At 36.4% G+C, this 20,807-nt stretch overlaps 1 protein-coding gene across 1 annotated transcript; it reads right to left on the reverse strand.

The window, feature by feature from the left end:
* Positions 1-1,755: 1,755 nt before the first annotated feature.
* Positions 1,756-19,965, reverse strand: LOC111383134 (39S ribosomal protein L28, mitochondrial). Its single transcript, XM_023007206.1, has 2 exons — positions 19,766-19,965; positions 1,756-2,350 (listed from the first exon to the last, which is right to left on the reverse strand). Exons 1-2 carry the CDS (start codon positions 19,963-19,965, stop codon positions 1,897-1,899), a joined length of 654 nt encoding a protein of 217 aa, XP_022862974.1. The 3' UTR covers positions 1,756-1,896.
* Between the last annotated feature and the right edge of the window lie 842 nt (positions 19,966-20,807).

Consider the following 20,807-nt stretch of genomic DNA (forward strand, 5'->3'; position numbering starts at 1 on the left):
ATATCTTTTTTCTTAATGGAATCAACAAATTTCGTTTCTCTTTAAATATTTTTTTTATTAAAATTATATGTGATTACTTATTTGATCCAAACAATACTCCGCATGTGATTGCTGTCCCTTTATTAATGGCAAATGAATGGTTTCGTTAGTATTTCAATGATCAACTTCTTCCATAATTATATCTATACTGCCTAGTATCATCATAATATCGGTTTAATATATAAATAGGTGAAAACTACATATGAAATTATAAACAAGTAAATAATATTTATTGATCTAATATTGTATGAGTAAAATAAATTTTGTCAACCGGAGGCTATGTAAGAACCAATTGATGCTATAAAATAATTTCCTTTGAATTTATCGGTTCAAGTTAGTCATTAAATATTTACTTTTATTTTACCATGTCTTGCTATATTAATGGAGATGTGAATAAGCTCCTATTCAAGCCACGGTTATACACTATATATATATATATATATATATATATATTTTTTTTTTTTTTTTAAAAATTTATTTTCAATCACACATTCTTCCAATAAAATAGTTTTACACATAAATCCAAAAATTTTTCATATTTTTTAACTATACATTCTCCAAAAAAATCGCTGTTACAAAATCCATTCTTTAAGAAAATGGGGTCTCAAACATACACTATGATGTAGGAACGATACACTAGCACGATATTTTTACCATCTAGCTAACCCAAAAGTAGATTTAAAATATGCTTTTATGTTAATGGCTCTCATTCTCTTTCATTTTTTTCCTTCTTATTTTCAACCACATAATATTCTATAAAATAATATTACATGTAAATCGAAAACTTTTCATTCTTTTTCAACCACACATTTTTCAAAAAAAATGCTATTCCAAACATTAAAATTTAGAAAAAAAAAATGAGGGTCAAACGGGGGCTAAAAATTTCGAAGTTACATACCTGAAATTCAAATTCAGCCATCAAAGTTATATGCAAGCAGTCCCTTGTTTGGACTAACCCAGAGCGAAGGTAGCAAGTATGGCTTGCTCGACTTGGCTCTCTAACTTATAAGTAACTAGACGAGTCACATGCTTTACAGCTTTATGTGTGAATCAGAAGTCCAAAAACTAGACAAGTTAGTGGGATCAGTTTGATTAATAATTAATCTCGAGTACATGGATTAATTTCACAGGGGTCTGCCAGGTCCCTCACTGTAGCATGTCCTCACATGAAAAGAAAAAGAAAAAAAAAAAAAAAAAACTACGATGGACCCCACTGTGTATGTGTCCTGGCAGGGGACCTGTTTCACAGGTCCTTCAAGCAGGATTGATTTATTAATGGCAATAAACATTAGTGGAAGACCAAATCCAAAATATATTCCAATATCAGATTTGTGTTTATCGTGCCGGACAAGGACTACATTGACTTTATCAATTCAATTAACTTTTATGGGAGTTGAGTGTCGACTAATTTTCTACATTTCACTATTTTATTTGGGGCATCTCATATCACAAGAAACGAAAAATTCAATCGTTGAATACAATTGTAAAATAATTCCACATTCATCTCAATCTATTATTTTCATTCCATTTTTCTCTTTTTTATTTTCAACTACACAATCTTCCGTAAAATAATATTCCAAGTAAACTGAAAACTTTTTCTTCCTTTTCAACCACTCATTTTTCAAAAAAATATCATTCCACCCATTTTTATTTCCAAAAAATGGGGTCAAACGGGAGCTTAATGGACTAGCTTCCTATCTTGACCGTACCAAGCCTACCATGCCCATGTATAGATTAATGCTTGGCCAATTGTGTTAAAAAATAAAAAATAAACCAGCCTAAGCAATTTATAGGCAACAACATTAAAAGGGAGACATCAAAAGAGATCAAGCTACAAAAATCTGGCAGCCCATATAATCAAGCATTAGCTACCATCTGCTCATGAATGTCAGCATGCAGGCTTCCTTCTTCGCTGCCAGAAGGTTCTTCATGTGCTGCTTCTGCATCTGCTCCATCGTCTCTTTTGCCGGACCAACCATACATTTTTCTCCGGCCATCCCCACGTGCTGCTCGCTCAGCTAATTTGATTTCTCTAAATTGCTCTTCTAAACGATCCTCATCTTCAGGTGTGAAGAAAACTACCTCCATCTCCCCAAGTTGTTCGTACATCTTATCAACTTTCGCTTTCCAGAAGAGGCCCATCTCTGCGTCCATCTTGTGGTACGGAGTTTTCAGCAAGTACTTGTCAATCCCGCCTGCCTTATCGATGCAGCGGATAGCGTGCGTGGTTACCTTAACACGAATGTGGCGATCAAGAATGTAGCTGAAGAGTCGTTTCTCCTGCACATTAGGCTTCCAATTCCTCCTCGTCCTATCATTGTCATCAAACTAATAAGATTCAGAGTGCAATATCTTTCATTATTTCATGGACGAGAGTCGAATATGCATAATGGAACTAGAAAATAACTTTCCACCATGCTAACAGAAATTTATCATATCATTACAAATTACTAACTATACAATAATTGCAAGTCAATCACAACAATTTACCACAATACACTTAGCCAATATACTAATTCACATTGAGGATACCAATCTTGGACAGTCAGCACTTATAAATTATAAAGGGTTCTACTTAGTGCAAGTGCTGTACACTTTTACATTCCCCTCACAATGAGGAGACCCACAAATTTTTTATTCATGTGGACCCCCCTTAACATGTGAGGGGACTGTACACCATGGTGTACCAATGGTTTTACCTTATAAATTATGTCAAAAGTGGGAAGATCTCACACTTTAGATCCTAATGTTTTCCCCCATTTTCAATCATAAATATCAATAAAACCGAGAGTACAGGCCATACAGACATTTTAATTTAGTTTCACTTAAGTTGTGATATTTTGTGCCAAAGATACACGACATATGCCCAAAAGAGTGTATGCTGTATTTATTTGGAAACAAAAGAAGGGACAGCTAAGAGTACATGTTATACTGTCAAAAATTGTTTAGAAAAAACCAAATGATACCCGCTTTAAGGCCCTCCTCAAAGTGAGTTGAACAAAAGGCCTCAAGGCCCTAATAATGAGGCAGTTTTTGGAGTTGTACGCCGCACAGCACCACCTCAAAGGCTTGTGGTCCGTAAAACATAAACATTTGTGATAAACCCATTTTTGAGAATAGCCCGCTAAAACATAAAACACTTTGGGTACAGTCCACTGCCCCTACCAACTAAAATAATTTTCTATATAGTTTTTTTTTTTTTTTTAATTTGTTTGCACAGTTTAAATTGTTCGATTATGAATTTTGAAGATTGTTTATGACATATTATGAACTTATTTTGGCATTTTAATATCTTTTTGGTTTACTATGAGGCTTAAGCTTCGCATCGTGAAGGAAAAATGCCTGAGTACCCAATTACGTCTTTTTAAACATTGCGGTCAAATTCCAAAATGGTATCAGAGTAGACGTATTATACTTGCCATTCACAAACCATGTATACACGGGCCAAAGTTGTAGATAACCATTTGCAGAAACTGGATTTAGAGGTTGCAGATATGGGTAAAGCCTTCAAAGCTGTTACCAACAAACTGGAAGCCAGAATGGAGTCTTCAGAGCAAACACTTCAGGTACTTTGTCATAGGCAAATGCTGTATTAGACATAAATCAAAAGTATGAAAAATTAGCGACTATAATGGCCCAAATGACTGCTGATTTTGAAGCTGAAAAGGAGAATAAGAGTGTGGAAGGATCCATGACTAACATTAGATCTGGTAGTATGTTAACCATACAAGGAAGTAGTGGTCGAGAGAATAGTAGCCGTTCTAGACGTAGAATCAGGGAAGGCACTAATCTACCTAAAATTGATTTCCCACACTTGAAGAGGGACCTAAAGAATGGTTGAGGGGAGCCAGAAAATACTTCCAACTCCGTCAGATTTCTGATGAACTGAGGCTGGGAATGGCTGAGAAGTACTTGACGGGGAAAGCAGATATATGGTTTGATGGGTTCATTGCCAGTCACCCTAAAGCAGACTGGAGCTTGTTTTCTGAGAAGCTTTGCAGTAGGTTTTCGGAAACTACTGGGGAAGATGTGGTTGAGACATTTAGCAAAATTAAACAACTGGAAACAAATGATGATAAAGGCTCTGAATCAGAACGTGAGGAGATCATGGAGATATCCATTAATGCAGTGGTTGGGAGGTGGAAACACCAAACCATTAGAGGTTCTAGAATGATCAAAGGGAGGAAGGTGTCCATACTGATTGACAGTGGGGATATTAATAGCTTTGTTGATGAGAAACAATTAGGGAATTGAACTACGCCACTGATGAGAACAACTGAGTGATCGTTAGGGTAGTCAATGATCACAAACTGGAAAGTAAAGCTGCATATCAACTAGTGGTTTGGAAGGTAGCAGGGAATTTCAATACAATCTCAAAACTCTTAAGCTTGCAGGAAGTGACATGATGTTAGGAGAAAAATGGATTCACAAATTTGGTCCAATCAACTTTGACTATGCAAACGAGCGTATTAGATTCAGGAATAATAATGCAGTGGTGGATTTGAAGAGTGAAATTTCAAAACATCCTGTCAAAATGATGAGAGTAGAAGGGATAGAGAGAATGTTAGGTAAGGACCCATATGGGATAGTGGGACAGTTCTACACTATCAAGGAGGAGAAAGGTGGGGATATACCTAACAAGATAAATGAAGGTTATTCACAAATTTCCAACGGCGTTTGAAGAACCAACAGAATTACCCCCTCCTAGGTCACATAACTCCCATATGCCATTGAAAGAAGTGGCACAGCCATTTAGAATGAAACCTTATAGATGTGTGTAGAAATTGGGTTGCTGCCTTTTTGAAGCCCAAAGTTAATATGCCCAACCCAAGACCCGGTTTAATGGCCCAAAAGAAAGAATAATCTGGAAGCTCAATTGGTTTAAAGGAAAAACACGTTTTTCAGTTGTGAAAAACACGTTTTTCAGTTGTGAAAAACGACTTTCACTAGATCTCGACATTTGGCAATTGCTGGACCATTGAATCAAATGATTTGTTTCTTTCATATAAAAGAAACTAAAACGCCTAGGGTTTGCTTGCTCTCATTTTACGCAGCTTTCCTTTGAGTTAAAAATTCTCTCTATACTTTGGCTCTCTCATCTTGGATCTTGTCGATTTTCTGTTGTTGGTTGAGAATATGTGTGATGTTATGAACTCTTGTGTGAGTTCTTCGTGTTGTTGAGGGGATTTTGTTGTTGTTGTAGCTGGAATTGTGTGTTCCGTTTGTAACTCAAAACTGCTATAATTTTGGGCTGGTGATTTAGTGAATTCGAGCTTATTCCTTCATGGATGCTCAACGGGGACTAGGCGATCTGACAAATCGCTGAACCTCGAGGCTTAGGCCAAAAATCGCTTGTGTTCTTTTACTGTTTTTCAGATCTACAAATCTTGAGGCGATCTGACAAATCGCTGAACCTCGAGGCTTAGGCCAAAAATCGCTTGTGTTCTTTTACTGTTTTTCAGATCTACAAATCTTGAGGCGATCTGACAAATCGCTGAACCTCGAGGCTTAGGCCAAAAATCGCTTGTGTTCTTTTACTGTTTTTCAGATCTACAAATCTTGATTTTTAGTTTTGCGATTTTTGATGGTTTTAAAACGTTCCTAGGTTCCTACAGTGATATCAAAGCTTGGAATTTTTTTTTCTTTGCTGTTTTCAGTCACGTTTTTAGTTGAGGATCTAAAATTTCGTTCACTGGCCGAAAGGAAAACGACAGATCTTTCAAGATCTACCAACATTATTTTTTAAATTTTCTCCATTTTTCTTTTGAATAATCAGTGTGGGTGTCGCTTTTCTTTAAGAAATCGAAGTTTTTTTGTTGGTTGTGGAGTCCTCTTAACTCCGGCTGGCGCTGTTTTTATAACTGGAAAGAAAGTTCTTGATACTGTAGGACTTGATCACCTGCAGTGTTGGTGTTGATCTTCGTTTACAAAATAAAAAAAGCCTATTGTGTTTTGTAAATGCTGCAGTATAGTGATAACCTTTGAGTATATTGTAAGCAGTAAGCTAACCTGTTTCTTGGTGAAATTCACAGACGCTCCTTGTCTGTTTTGTGGTACTTACAATCTGCAGACATTGAATTTGTGATTAATAAGATTTTTTGTATTGAATTGTTGGTACATTTAGTTCTTGGGAGTATTGTTTTGGTAATAAAATCATTTTTCTAAAACTAGAGTTTTACAGAACCTCCTCTAACTCTACCTCTGTCTAGGGTTCCCTGAGAGAACCCTAGAAACTTTGGGGATTAGGGCTTCGGTTCAAGAAACCTGGAATCTTCAAAATTGTTTTTAAAAAAAATAAAAAATTCTCACTGTGTGTAGATAATAAAACCAAAAATTATATTTCCATAATTAAATTCTTGTACATTCTATGTAAATTGTACTAATACTTAAATTGATCTTCTCAGGTGTTGAACTGCCTAAGAATAATTGCTTTAAAGGTACATACATTGCATTTACAATTTTTGGTAACTTACTGTGTGTAAGTTTATGTGATTAAATTCATTGCATGCTTAGTGATCTGTATATTGAATGTGTCTTAATTTGGTTGAAATACTTCTGTACATATCACACTTAAACATAATCTATACATAATCTAAAATTGAAATAATAAGACAGTGATCTTTGTGACATACTGTTGACTGAATTACCATGTGATATATCTGTTTTATCATACTTGTGAACAATTTCACACTATAGCACACCATGAACTCTAAGGTAGATGTCCAAATTTGGGATGGCAAAGGAGACTTTAGTCTCTAGCGTTAGAAAATAAAAGCACTTATGTTACAGTTAAAATATGCTAAGGCTATTGATGAATTTTGACCAGAAACCTTATCTGAAGCTAGGAAAACTGAACAAGATGAACTAGCTTGGAGCACTTTGTTTCTACACTTATCTGATACTGTGATTAGGAAAGTAGGAGAAACTAAAACTGCCGTTGAATTGTGGACTGCCTTAGAAAAACACTACCTCACTAAGACTGTACCAAATAAATGTTTTCTTTGGAGACAGTTTTTTAGTTTTAAGTTTGATTCTAATCTTGATACGGGATATAATATGGATAGGTTTAATAGGATCACACAAGACTTAGCAAACTATGATGAGAAAATTTCTGATGAACAGAAGGTAGTTGGCCTACTTAATGCTCCAGGAGATAAATATAAAGACATAAGAAATGCTCTAAAGTATGGTAGGAGTGATCTCATTGTTGAAATAATTCACAATCCTCTTCTGAATAAAGAACTTGAATTAAAATCTGAACACAGAGAAGTGTTCCATGTTGAGGGTGTGTCATCAAACCAAAAACCACATGTTAAAGGAGTAAGTAACTTCAGTCATTCCAATTTTAACAAGAACAAAAATTTTAACAAAAGGCAATGAAATAACACCAAAGGAAAAGGCAAGAATCCAATTAAAGGAAAAGCGAATAGCAACAGTAATAGTAACAGAAAATGCTTTTACTGTGGAAAAACAGGTCACTTTATTAAAGACTGTTTTAAAAAGGCAAATGACCAAAAGAATGGGTTTAACACTAAAAATGCTTCTTTAGTAGCTGCTGCTGCTAATTATAAAGAAGTAGGAGCAAATATTGGAGTTGCCTATGTGTCTATATCTGAAAATACTGATCAAGACTGGGTCTTGGATTCAAGTTGTTCCTTTCATATGACACCCAATATAGGCTGCATTTCAGACTTTTGTAGTTTGGATGGAGGATTTGTAAAACTTGAGAATGATGAGTCATGCCAAGTGAAGGGAATTGTAAATGTGTTGTTGAAATTTAAAAATGGTCATTACATGTTGTTAAAACATACAAGATATGTACCAGCACTTAGAAGAAATCTCATATCCCTAATAGTTCTTGATTATGAAAACTACCAAATTGGTATTAAAAATGACTTTACAAATATAACAAGAAATCAAGAACTTATTGTCAGTTCACCTAAACTTAATGAAATTTATGTAATAGGTGCTGAAATAATTTCACCTAAAAATTCTGTGAATTTTGTCACACATCCCGATAAATCAGAACTGTGGTATAAAAGACTTGGCCACTTGAGTGAAAAAGGTTTTAAAACACTATCATATCAAAGAGCATTTGGAAAGGATAGTGTTCAAAAAATGACTTTTTGTGAACAATGTATCATGGGAAAACAAGTCAGACTACCTTTTAAGGCAGGGTTGCACAAATCCCAAGATGTCATTGAATACATACATTCTAATTTATGGGGACCTGCACCTGTTCCTACTGTATCTAGTTACAGGTATTATCTTCTTACAACTGATGATTATTCAAGAAAAACATGGATTTTCTTACTAAAATATAAATCTGATACTTTTACCATTTTTAAAGAATGGAATGTACTGATTGAAAATCAGACTGGTAAAAAGATAAAAATTTTAAGAACTGACAATGGGCTTGAATTTTGCAATACCGAATTTGATCAATATTACAGTAAACAAAGGATAATGAGACATAAAACTGTAAGCTTTACTCCCACAACAAAATGGGATTGCCGAGAGGTTAAATAGAATGATTCTTGAAAGGACCAGATGTATGTTAATCAGTTCTGGCTTTCCAAAAATTATCTAGGGTGAGGCTGTAAAAACATCATGTCATCTTATCAATAGATGTCCTTCCAGCTCTCTAAATAACAGAATTCTCGAACAAATATGGCCTGGTTCAATGCTAGACTATTCTCACCTAAGAACCTTTGGATGTGCAGCTTATGCACATCATACTGAGTCAAAACTGGACCCTAGATCATTGAAGGGCGTGTTCTTAGGATATGAAGAAGGTGTTAAAGGCTATAGACTGTGGTTAAGAGATGTAAGGGGTTATAAGGTGATAACAAGCAGATCTGTTATCTTTAATGAAGATGATTTCCCTTGTCTTAGTGACAAATCTGGTAAAAAATTGGGAAAAGATGACTTCATTATCACAGAAATTAATTTTGATAGCCAAAATATTGATGACCAGGCTCAGTTTGAGGTGGAGCCACATCACGTAGAACCACAGAATGTCTTTGATTTTGAAATATTGGAAGATGAACAGCATCTGGAGCCTGCACATGACCTGCAAGGCTACCAGCTAGAGATAGAGAAAGGAGAAAATAAGACCTCCTTCCAGGTATCAGTATGCTGATTTTGCATCTGATCAGACTGAATCTGATCTCTTTGACATAGAACCAGCCTCTTATGAAGTGGCTATTTCTTTCAAAGAATCCCCTAAGTGGATTGCTGCGATGGAAGATGAAATGAACTCACTCTTTAAAAATGAAACCTGGACTTTAGTTGAAAAACCAAAAGATTGTAAACTGATTGACTGTAAATGGGTTTATAAGATTAAAGAGGGTGAGACTAAGGCTAGTGATAAAAGATATAAGGCAAGACTTGTAGCTAAAAGCTTTAATCAAAGGGAAGGGATAGACTATACTGAAATCTTTTCACCAGTTGTTAAATATACATCCATTAGAGTCCTACTTGCTATAGTGACACAATGTGACTTAGAGTTAGAACAACTTGATGTGAAAATTGCCTTCTTGTATGGTTCGTTAGATGAAACCATACATATGACTCAACCAAGAGGGTTTGACGTGGAAGGAAAGGAAAACTTAGTGTGCCTCTTAAAGAAATCCTTGTATGGTCTAAAACAGGCCCCTAGGCAGTGGTACAACAGATTTGACTCTTTTATACAAGGTTTGAACTTCAAGAAATCAGAATATGATCCCTGTTTATATTATAAGAAAGAAGGTGAATCTGATTTTTTCTATCTGCTTTTGTATGTTGATGATATGCTCCTTGCTGGTTATAATTCTGATGCACTTAACTCAATTAAAGAAAATCTAAAATCTGATTTGAAATGAAAGATTTAGGACCAGCTAGAAAGATTTTGGGCACGGAAATAAAAAGAGATAGAATAAATGGAAAGTTGTTTTTAACACAAAAATCTTATGTTGATAAGGTTGTTAAAAGGTTTTCCCTTTATGAATCTAAGCCTGTTAGCTTGCCTTTATCTGCCGGTATGAAATTATCTGTTGATCAATCGCTGAAAACTGAAGAAGAACATAAAAGAATGATGAATGTTACGTATTCTAATGCTATTGGATCTGTAATGTATGTTATGGTATGCTCTAGACTTGATATTGCTTATACTATGAGTGTGTTAAGTAGATTTATGAATAACCCAGGTGAAATACATTGTCAATGCATGAAAAATCTGATTAAATATTTGAAAGGAACCAGTAACTTAGGCTTAATGTTCAAAACTAATAAAAATGGACTTAGACTTAAGAGATATATAGATTCAGATTTTGTTGGTAACCCGGACAATAGGAAGTCTACAACAGCATATTTTTATGTTATAAATGATACATGCATTAGCTGAAAATCCAAGCTTTAAAAATTGGTTGCATTGTCTTCAACCAAAACTAAATACATTGTTGCAACTGAAGCAGTTAAGGAGGGTTTATGATTAAAGGGTTTACTTAGTGAATTAGGACTTATAGAAAATCAGGTGGAGTTGTGTTCAGACAACCAAAATGCTATTTTTCTAAGTAAAAATCCTATTTTGCATGATAGATCCAAGCATATAGATATAAAGTTCCATTTTATTAGAGATATCATTGATAAGGGTGATATTAGATTGATCAAAATACCTACTAAGGTAAATCCAGCAGATGACGGAACTAACGTAATCCCTATTAGTAAGTTTGTTGATTCTTTAAGATTAATTAATCTTGAAGAAGACTGATTTTCATTATTTTATTTTTATAGGTAATAAGAGCAAATGAAATGAAGATAAGTTTTGAATATACAAAAGCAGGCACAAAAGACAGCAAAGGTGGAGAATGTAGAAATTGGGTTGCTGCCTTTGTGAAGCCCAAAGTTAATATGCCCAACCCATGATTCGGTTTAATGGCCCAAAAGAAAGAATAATCAGAAAGCTCAATTGGTTTAAAGGAAAAACACGTTTTTCAGTTGTGAAAAATGACTTTCACCGGATCTCGACACTTGGCAATTGCTGGACCATTAGATCAAATGATTTGTTTCTTTCATATAAAAGAAACTAAAACGCCTAGGGTTTGCTTGCTCTCATTTTACGCAGCTTTCCTTTAAGTTAAAAATTCTCTCTGTACTTTGGCTCTCTCATCTTGGATTTTGTTGATTTTCTGTTGTTGGTTAAGAATATGTGTGATGTTATGAACTCTTGTGTGAGTTCTTCGTGTTGTTGAGGGGATTTTGTTGTTGTTGTGACTAGAACTGTGTGTTCCGTTTGTAACTCAAAACTGCTGTAATTTTGGGCAATTGATTTAGTGGATTCGAGCTTATTCCTTCATGGATGCTCAATAGGGACTAGGCGATCTGACAAATCGTTGAACCTCGGGGCTTCGGCCAAAAATCGCTTGTGTTCTTTTACTGTTTTTCAGATCTACAAATCTTGATTTTTAGTCTTGCGATTTTTGATGGTTTTAAAATGTTCCTAGGTTCCTACAATGTCCTTTTATTCAGGAAAAAAATAAAGAGGCTAGTGGTAGGGTTGTGGAGCTACAAATTAAACCAACAGTTAAAGGAAAACCTTTCACAAGTAAGTACAAGTGTGAAGCTTTATGCTGATAAAAAGAGATTAGAAAATTCATTGGTGGAAGGTGATTGGGTGTTTCTGAAGCTACACTCCTATGCACAAAAGTCAGCGGAACACGAAGCTAACCATAAACTAAGTGCTAGGTGTTTTGGCCCATATCAAGTTATTAAGAAGGTAGGAGCAATATCCTATCAATTGGCATTACCTAGAGGCTCAAAAGTCCATCCAATCTTCCATGTGACACTACTGAAGAACAAGTTGGGTGATAACAGTATGCCATTGCTGCAACTACCTGAAGAAATTCGACCACAGCAGACAGAATATTACCCTCTTGCCATCTTGCAGTCCAGGACGGTGAAACGCAAGAAACACACAGCACTTCAATGGCTTATACATAGGTCAAATTCTCCGCTAGACAGTGCAACTTGGGAAGACTCAGATTGGATTAAATTCCAGATTCCTATTTGTAGATCTTGGGGACAAGATCAAGGTGACAGGGAGGGTTATTATGTGAGACGTAGCTGGGAAAGAGGAAGCACAAAAAATGAAAGCGAAGAAGGAAACCAGACCAAAGGAAGAAGAAGAAGGACCAACAGAACTAACTACCATTTTAAATGCTAGTTAGAAAACGTTTTTTGCTACCTTCCTTTTTGTGAAAGACAATTTCCACTATGAGTGTATATATACATCCATGTGCGAAGATCTGTGGGTTGTCGAATTCTGTTATGCAATTTCAGTTAATCATGTATTGATTCTTCAATTCATTTTATCTCTCATCTCTTCTCAATTTTACAACCTCTTTCCCTACCCCAATTTCTGTTTTTGTTCATTTAATTGGTTAACACTCAGCTCACTTCAACTGAGTTCAACTTTTGGTAAGTTACGGTTAAGGACAAACAGAATTTAGAGTCTAACTCGTGACAATTCTGTAATTTAATGTCAACAGCTTATAGTAAGGTGAGATTCTAAGTGACAACAAGTAACAATGACCAAACGAGTTGTTTAAAAAAAAAAAGGTCTCAAGAAGAGAGTAGTATTCAGAATCTACTCCAAAATATAGGGATGTTTCACCAGCTCTTAAAAGCAATGCTTTTATAGAAGTTCTAAAATCTAATTAATGTAGAGTAATAGCTCTTCTTTGCACCCCTGACTTGGTACATTTTTATCAAGCCACTATGACTTTTCCACCACCTGTCATTATGATATATCATGCATGTAAATCAGTGTTGAGCTCTTAGGAGACTAGAAAAACAATAAAAAGAACAACTTGTATTCATTAGTATTAAGAGACGCATCATCTAATATAACTAAAGAATTAATTACCTTAGTCGTCAGTCAAGTGAGTTAGAGAGAGATGCTCTCAACCTAGTGAGAGAAAATCCCACTTGGTGCAAACTTGCCTAGGAGTTTTCTTGTGTGTTCTCTTGTGTTTTAGTTTGATTTTTACTAATCTTTGGTGAAAATTGAATTAATACATATTGATTTCTGTTTATGTTATGCTCTTTGTGAGTTTTGAAGGATTTTCAGCCTCTATTTTCATCTTCTTCAGAGCTCCAGGTTGATCCTTTAGGTTCGGTTTTCATACTTTCCTTTTGGTTGGAACTTTTTCATTCTATCTTGGTGTGGATTTGGTTTGTGGTATTGCTAGTCGTCCAAGGTATGCTGAAGTTCTCTGGTTTTCAGTTTGCTTCTATTTGTTCTTGGTGCATTTGTGTTCGGCCAGTGCCATGCTGCTTGGTTTTCTGTTCAGTTTGGTTGTTTCAGATTGGTCGTTGGTTTTTCTTCTTGCTAGAAACCTTCAGTTCTGTGTTGGTTCAGTTGGCATTGCTTCATTGTTACAGTTCTTTGTTCTGGAGGTTCATTTTTCCTCTTTCGGGTTTTCCATTGCTGGCCAGTTTTTTTCTCCTGTTTGGGTCTTCATCTTCTTCATTTCTGGTTAGGGCTGTTTGGTTAATCTTTGTGCTACTTGGTTAATCTTTCTGGCCGGTGTTCTGGTTTTACAGCAGTATATTGTTGTATGTATTGTGTATCTATCGATTTTCTCAGGTTGTGTATGCATTTTTGCATTTCACATGTGATTGGTTTTTTGAATTTGGTCAGACTTTCCCTCTGATTTTCTGCCTTGTTCAGTGTTATTCCCTGAATTGCAACTTCTAGCTTCTGTCTTTGGTGCTTTGGTGTGACATTTTCAGTGGGTTGGTGGTTAGGTACCTATTGTGACCCGTTTTCTGCTCTTCTTGGGCCGGGTTATTGGGCTATTCCTTCTTGGCCTGGTTTTTCTTTTGTCGCTGGATTTTGGGCTGTTTTTCTTTTGCTGGATTATTTCTGTGTTGCTGGGCTATTTTTCTTCTTGCTGGATTATTTTTGTGTTCCTCTTGGGCCGGCTTTCTCCTTTGCTGCTGGGCTATTTTTTTTTTGTGGTTCTGGATTTGTGAGCTGTGTTGCTGGGCTGTTAATTTGGCTCGTTTCACTTGGTCTTTTTGCCTGGTTTGGGCTCCCTTACCGTGTGAACATCCATGGGTAAGAAGAAGTTAAAATCAGGACTTCCCCCTTTGAACATTAAATCTGTTCAGTAGCCTCCTGCTGAGGTAGGTGTTGCCTCTCCGTTGAAGTTTAAATCGGGGGAGCATAAGGTGATTAATTTGCCTTCACCGAGTGTCTCTTTAACTCTTGGTGAGGAGGATACTGATTCTGAGCATTCTAATTTTGATTCAAATTTTGCTAAATTGATGAATCAAAGTTCTGGAAATGAGATCGGTTTGGATGGGGTTATTGAGAAAAAAACCTCATAGGTTAATCTTTTTAAGGACAACCGTAAATTAGAGGAAAATATCAAGTTGAAACCTTTCCATAATCAATTGGATGAGGTTGTGTTGGGTAAATGTGATGAAGATAACATTGAAAATTCTTGGGGATATGGGTTGGTTGGATACTTTGCCGGTAGGTTTCCGGGGAAAGTAGCTTTACTCCAATTATGTGATTCTTGGAAGGTGAACTATAAATATTATGTTCACACTAGTGGTTGGTTGGTATTCAAGTTTGATACAGATAGTGATAGATTAAGTGTGATGTATGGGGGCCCATACTTAGTCTACGGGAGACCGCTCATGCTCAAAATCATGCCACACTATTTTGATTTCAATGATAAAGATGTGAGTACAATGTCCGTGTGGATTAACTTACCGGGTTTGCCCTTGGAATTTTGGAACACTAATGCCTTGGGTAAAATTGTTTCAAAAGTTGGGAAACCAATCTCAACAGACAAAGTGACGGCTACTAGAGGTCGACTTTCCTTTGCGAGAGCACTTGTTGAAGTTGATGCCTCCATTGAACTTGTGCGGGAGGTCAAGATTAGGCTCCCCAATGGCACGTTAAGGGAACAAGAAATTGTTTTCGAGCATGAACCAAAATTTTGTGGTTCTTGTAAAGTGTTCGGTCACTCGACTACGGGTTGCAACAATAAAAATTCTGGTGGGGAGAAAGGTAAAGGTAAGGCTGCCGGTTCTAACCAAAGGAAAGATGGACAAGATGGAAAATCAGCCTCTAATGCCCAGAAGTCAGCTGATCAGGTAGCGTGTATGCAGCAACAAATTGAGGAACAAAATATCATGGCTTTGGATGGGCAGATTGGCCAGCAACATCATCGAAATTCTAGGCAGCTTACTGTAGAAACTTTGGACAGCCAGCTGGTGGATAAAACTGCCCAGGTTGAGGTGCCGTTTGAGAAGGTAGTGAGCAAGAAAAATAGGGCTGTTGGGGGAAAAATCTGCTCATGTTCAGCCTGGAAAATTTGGAAACGATTTACCTACCAACTCCATTGAAGCAAGCTCTTCTAAAGCTGGAAATGAAAAGCTAAAAGGCAAAGTTGAGGAGAAAAAGAAGTCGGGATTCGAGAAGAAGGGAACATCCCTTGCTTTTTCATCATGGAGATCGCTTCTTGGAATATTAGGGGCATGAATCCACCCCTCAAACAAAATGGGATTCGAGAGTTTATAAAGCTTCATAGCATTGATATTATGACAATTTTGAAAACGAAGTTGGGGGACCGAAAGTTGAATAGGATTTTGTGGAATAAGTTCGATGGCTTTATGCAAGTAAATAATTTTTGCACACAGAGTCGGAAGAATCTTAATTTTGTGGAATCCATCCAAAGTTTTTTTTGGATGTAATGGAGGTTCATCCACAAATTATCCATTGTAAAGCTACTTGAAAGGTAACTTTTTATGCTTTTCTTGTGAGTTTTGTATATGGATTTCACACTATGGTAAACCGAAGGCCTCTTTGGAACACCATTATGGAGCTCAATGAAAATGTGTCGTTACCTTGGTTAATTATGGGTGACTAGAACAATGTTCTTAAATTTGATGAGAAATGCAATGGGGCAGATTTACCCCTTATGAAATTAAAAATCTTACAAATTGTTGCCTTAACGTGGGTCTTACGGATGTGCGCTCCATTGGTTGTTTTTACACGTGGACTAATGGGTCGGTTTGGAGCAAAATTGATAGGGTAATGGTAAATGATGTTTGGATACAAAATGGGGCTTTTGTTGAAGCAAATTTCCTACCTTCCGGATGCCTCTCCGACCACTTCCCTTGCATTGTTTCTATACATTACCGTGTGGGTAGAGCAAAAATCCCTTTCAAGTTTTTTAACATGTGGACCAAGCATGTGGATTTCAATGATTTGATTAGACCTTGCTGGAATTTTTACTTGCGAGGGACAAAACAATTTATCCTTTGCAAGAAATTGGGCAAACTAAATGGTGATTTGAAGGAGCTAAATTTTAAGCATTTTGGGTATATTTCGGGTAGAGCAAGTGAGGCCAAAAATGATTTAGAGTCTGCCCAATTACAGCTCCATAGTCAGCCCTACAATGCTGATTTTCAAGTTTTGGTTGCGAAATTGAGGAAAAAGACCGTTACTTTATGTGAAGCGGAACGTAGTTTTTACTACCAAAAGCCAAAGTGTGTCTTCCTTAAGCAAAGTGATAAATGCACAAAGTTCTTTCACTCATTGGTTAAAATGAATTTTAAGAGGAATTTTATTGCTACCGTACTCAAAAAAGATGGGATGTATACTACATCACAAGATGAAGTGGCTAGAAAATTTGTAAATTTTTATAATTCTTTGCTGGGAAAGAAATGCTCCTCTCGGCCTATTGACATGGATATTCTTACAAATGGTCTCTTGGTTTCCTTGGAACAAGGTAACGCCTTGATTCGGGACATTTCTTATGAGGAAATTAAAGATGCGCTTTTTGATATCAGTGATGACAAATCTCCTGGGCCAGATGGTTATACTTCTTCTTTTTTTTTTAAGAATGCTTGGGGGATTATTGGTGATGATTTTGTTGGGGCTATTTTGGAGTTCTTCTCTTCGGGTTGCATCCTCAAACAAATTAATCACACGGCAATTGCTTTGGTGCCTAAATCGGATCACACGCTGCATGTTGGTGATTTTAGGCCCATATCTTGTTGTAATGTTACTTACAAAGTGGTTGCTAAAATACTTGCTTCTAGATTGAGACCCATTTTTGGAGACATTATTGATCATGCGCAAGCCGCTTTTTTGGAAGGTAGGAGTATCATGGAGAACATTCATCTTGCCCAAGAACTCTTGAGGCAATACAATAGGAAAAGGGTTGCTCCATGCTGCCTCTTAAAAATTGATCTTTCGAAGGCTTATGATTCGGTAAGTTGGAATTTCCTTCGAGATATTTTTTATGGATTGCAATTTCCCTCAAGATTTGTTCATTGGATTATGGAATGTGTCACTTCTACATCATATTCTATTACTTTGAATGGGACTTTGCATGGATTTTTCAAAGGTGAGAAGGGTCTTCGGCAAGATGACCCCATTTCTCCCTTCTTATTTGTGCTTTGTATTGGATACCTTTCGAGAATGCTTAAAGCTGAAACATTTGATAGCGATTTCAACTTTCACCCAAAATGTGGCCCCCAAAAGATCAACCATTTAGCTTTTGCGGATGATTTGATGCTATTTACGAGTGGAGATTTTATGTCGGTTAAAATTCTCATGGATTTCCTTTCAAATTTTGGCTCGGTCTCGGGATTAAAGATGAGTGTTCTCAAATCCAGCTTGTTTACAGCTGGTGTTCATGGACAACTTCTTGAGGATATCATGGAATTAACAAGTGTTCCGAGGGGAAGTATGTCATTTCGGTATTTGGGCATCCCCTTGCATCGGAAAAACATAAAGTAAGTTGTTATGCTCCTTTTCTCGACAAAATAACAACATATATTGGTGCATGGAATTCTTCTACATTATCTTATGCAGGCAAGATTGAACTTATAAGGGCGGTTCTTCAAGGAGTTGAATGTTTTTGGCTCTCTATTTTTCCTATTCCGACTATAATTATATCTAGGATTGTTAGCCTCTGTCGAAAATTCCTTTGGGGATCTAAAAAGCCATTAGTTGTATGGAAGAATATTTGCCTTCCAAAGGAGGAAAGGGGCCTTGGATTAAAGGACTTGAAGAGTTGGAATTTAGCGTTACTTGCTAAATCTCTTTGGAACATTCACAATAAAAAGGACTCCCTATGAATTTGGTGGATCCATCATGTTTATCTTAATGGGACTTGCATATGAGAGGTTTGTAATAGAAAGGATCATTCTCCACTTTTCAAGAAACTTCTCGAAATCAGGGACATTCTTTGTGTAAATGCTGCTGCCCACCAGTTTTCATTTCATGGACAGCAAGGGAAAACGGGTAATATGGATGCTGGAATTGCCCCTTCACGGCAGCCTGTTCATGGCCGAATTTACAATGCTGGGAATGTACTAATTTGGCCGGTTAATGGGCAGAACTGGGATGGCAGTTCAGTAAGGCAGAATCCTTCATTAGGGAGGCAGTTTCTGCAATTTTGGAATGAAAATCTGGGCTGTTCTACAAGTGGAAAATTCAGTACAAAAATTGCCTATAATTTCTTTAGGCCTAAAGGTACTTTCAAGACTTCGGGAGCCAAAGTTTGGAAATCGTGCATCATTCCAAAGCATTCTTTTATGCTTTGGTTAGGGGCCCAATCAAAGCTCCTAACTAAAGACAAATTACTCTTCTTGGATATTGATCGTAAGTGTGATTTTTGTGGAAACTTGTGACCATCTTTTCTTTAAGTGTTCCTTCGCATCTACCTTATAGAGGAACATTAGGCGATAGCTCGGCATTACGAGATCTATATCAACACTTGTTAGTGCTCTTAAGTGGTTGAAAAAGGAGGCACGTGAGACTTCATGGCTAAGTAAGGCGAAGAGGATTGCTTTTGCAAGCGCTGTTTACTACATTTGGCTTACAAGGAATAGGAAGATATTTGAAGACCTCTCACACGACTTGGATTCCATTGTGAGACGGATCAAGACACATGTATACAAAATTATGTTTACTTTTTATCCGGATGTCTTGATCCATTTCGAATCCTTGGCATTGGGTCATTGATCTTTTTTGTATTTCAATTACTTTTGTACCACTCGAGGATGCCCGGTATATTTGTTTGTGATATTTGCTTGTGTTTTGCCCGGATATACACAGTGTACTTGTATATGGAACGTTTTTTTATCAATATATTTACATTTATCGATTTAAAAAAAAAGAATTAATTACCTCACCCAGTCCTAGATTTCCCAGAAACTCTGTATGCATAAATTTGGCAGTCAGGAATAGGGCATTCAAGTAAAGTTCCTAACATATCAAATCAATTTTAACTCAAAATTTCTCAAATTTTGATTCCGAGGCCCCAATGCCGTACTGCCCAACATAGAATGAGCATTTTCAGATATTACAGGACATGATATGATAATATTCTAGCAAACTCTTCCCGTGAGGGCACTGAAATGAGTATCTAGCTGTAAACTTCAGGGCCTCGTGGAATTAGTCGAGGTGCGCGTAAGCTGTCCCGGACACCATGGTTATCAAAAAAAAAATCTAGCAAACTCCATTAAACTAACCAATTAAAATTCACAATCCATTCCCGAAAAATATATTCATTTACCCACCAAAATATCATAATTATTCCATCTCCCAAACCACTCAAATATAAAAATACCAAAAAACCCACAAATTATACAGTATTCTCACAGGTAGGTGTGTCACACACACAGAACCCGAAAACACAAATGATATACTGACTTGTTTCTGCCGTCTTCACTGACGCGATTGTCGAACTGGATGTGGCGGCCTGCGTAAAGCCCACGATGAGCCCGGCCCATGACGACCTTGGTATCGGGCGCAAATTTCTTGAGTTGCTCTTTCACTCCAGGCGCTAAATTCTCGTCTCCCTCAATTTTCTTTATTATCTTCTTCACCATTTCTCTTAACCTGAATGCCATTTTCCAGTCTCTGGTGCATGTGTTGTAATTTGTATAATAACGTTGGTTTCGAGTACAAATTGGATTTCTGCTAGGACTCAATTTGTACGATCAGGGTTTCCCGATGAATAATCAGGGGTTTGGGGAGTGAAATTTAGAAATGGTTTCATAGTCACTGGACTTGTAGCAAATTTTCAATTGAGTCTGGTAACTTTATTTTTTCTTACATTTTCCTTTTCTTAATCGTCACTCATCTTCTTCACTGACTATCGGGACACGTGTTCAGTTATTGTTGGATCAATAGAAAACAATTTAAACAAAAAAATAATTTTAAAAAGTAAATAAGCCATTAATATAATCATCGAGTCGAACAGACCTTTACATGAATTAAAAACATAATCAAACTATGGTTGTTACCAAACTACACTGGAGCAACTCGACTATTTGGTGAACGTTGTTGAGTACTAAACTCGACCATCTTAATCATTAGATCTAAGTAGTCGAGTACAATTGAATTTACTCGATTATTAAGTAATTTTAAAGAGTTGTGTTATTTGTGTAATCGGGGTTGATAGTACCGTCCCATGTGAGAGATTTGTCAACCCCAATTGTACAAATAACAAAATTCAATGTTAAATATGTGTCTTTACAAGAAAAATCGTAGGAGGAATTAAATTCATTTTCAATAAGGTCAAATTGTAGCCCATAGGTTAACTGATAATCAACTTCTTATTTTTCAATATTTTATAACTATTAGTCCCTATCACGTGCGTTGCACGTATTTTGTATTTATCGTATTTTTATTAATTTATGAATTTTAGTTTTTTTGATAAGTTTTTGAAGTAATATCTAAAAATATTTCC

The sequence above is a fragment of the Olea europaea genome, unplaced genomic scaffold (assembly GCF_002742605.1).
Source record: "Olea europaea var. sylvestris unplaced genomic scaffold, O_europaea_v1 scaffold262, whole genome shotgun sequence".
NCBI classification, from domain to species: Eukaryota; Viridiplantae; Streptophyta; class Magnoliopsida; order Lamiales; family Oleaceae; genus Olea; species Olea europaea.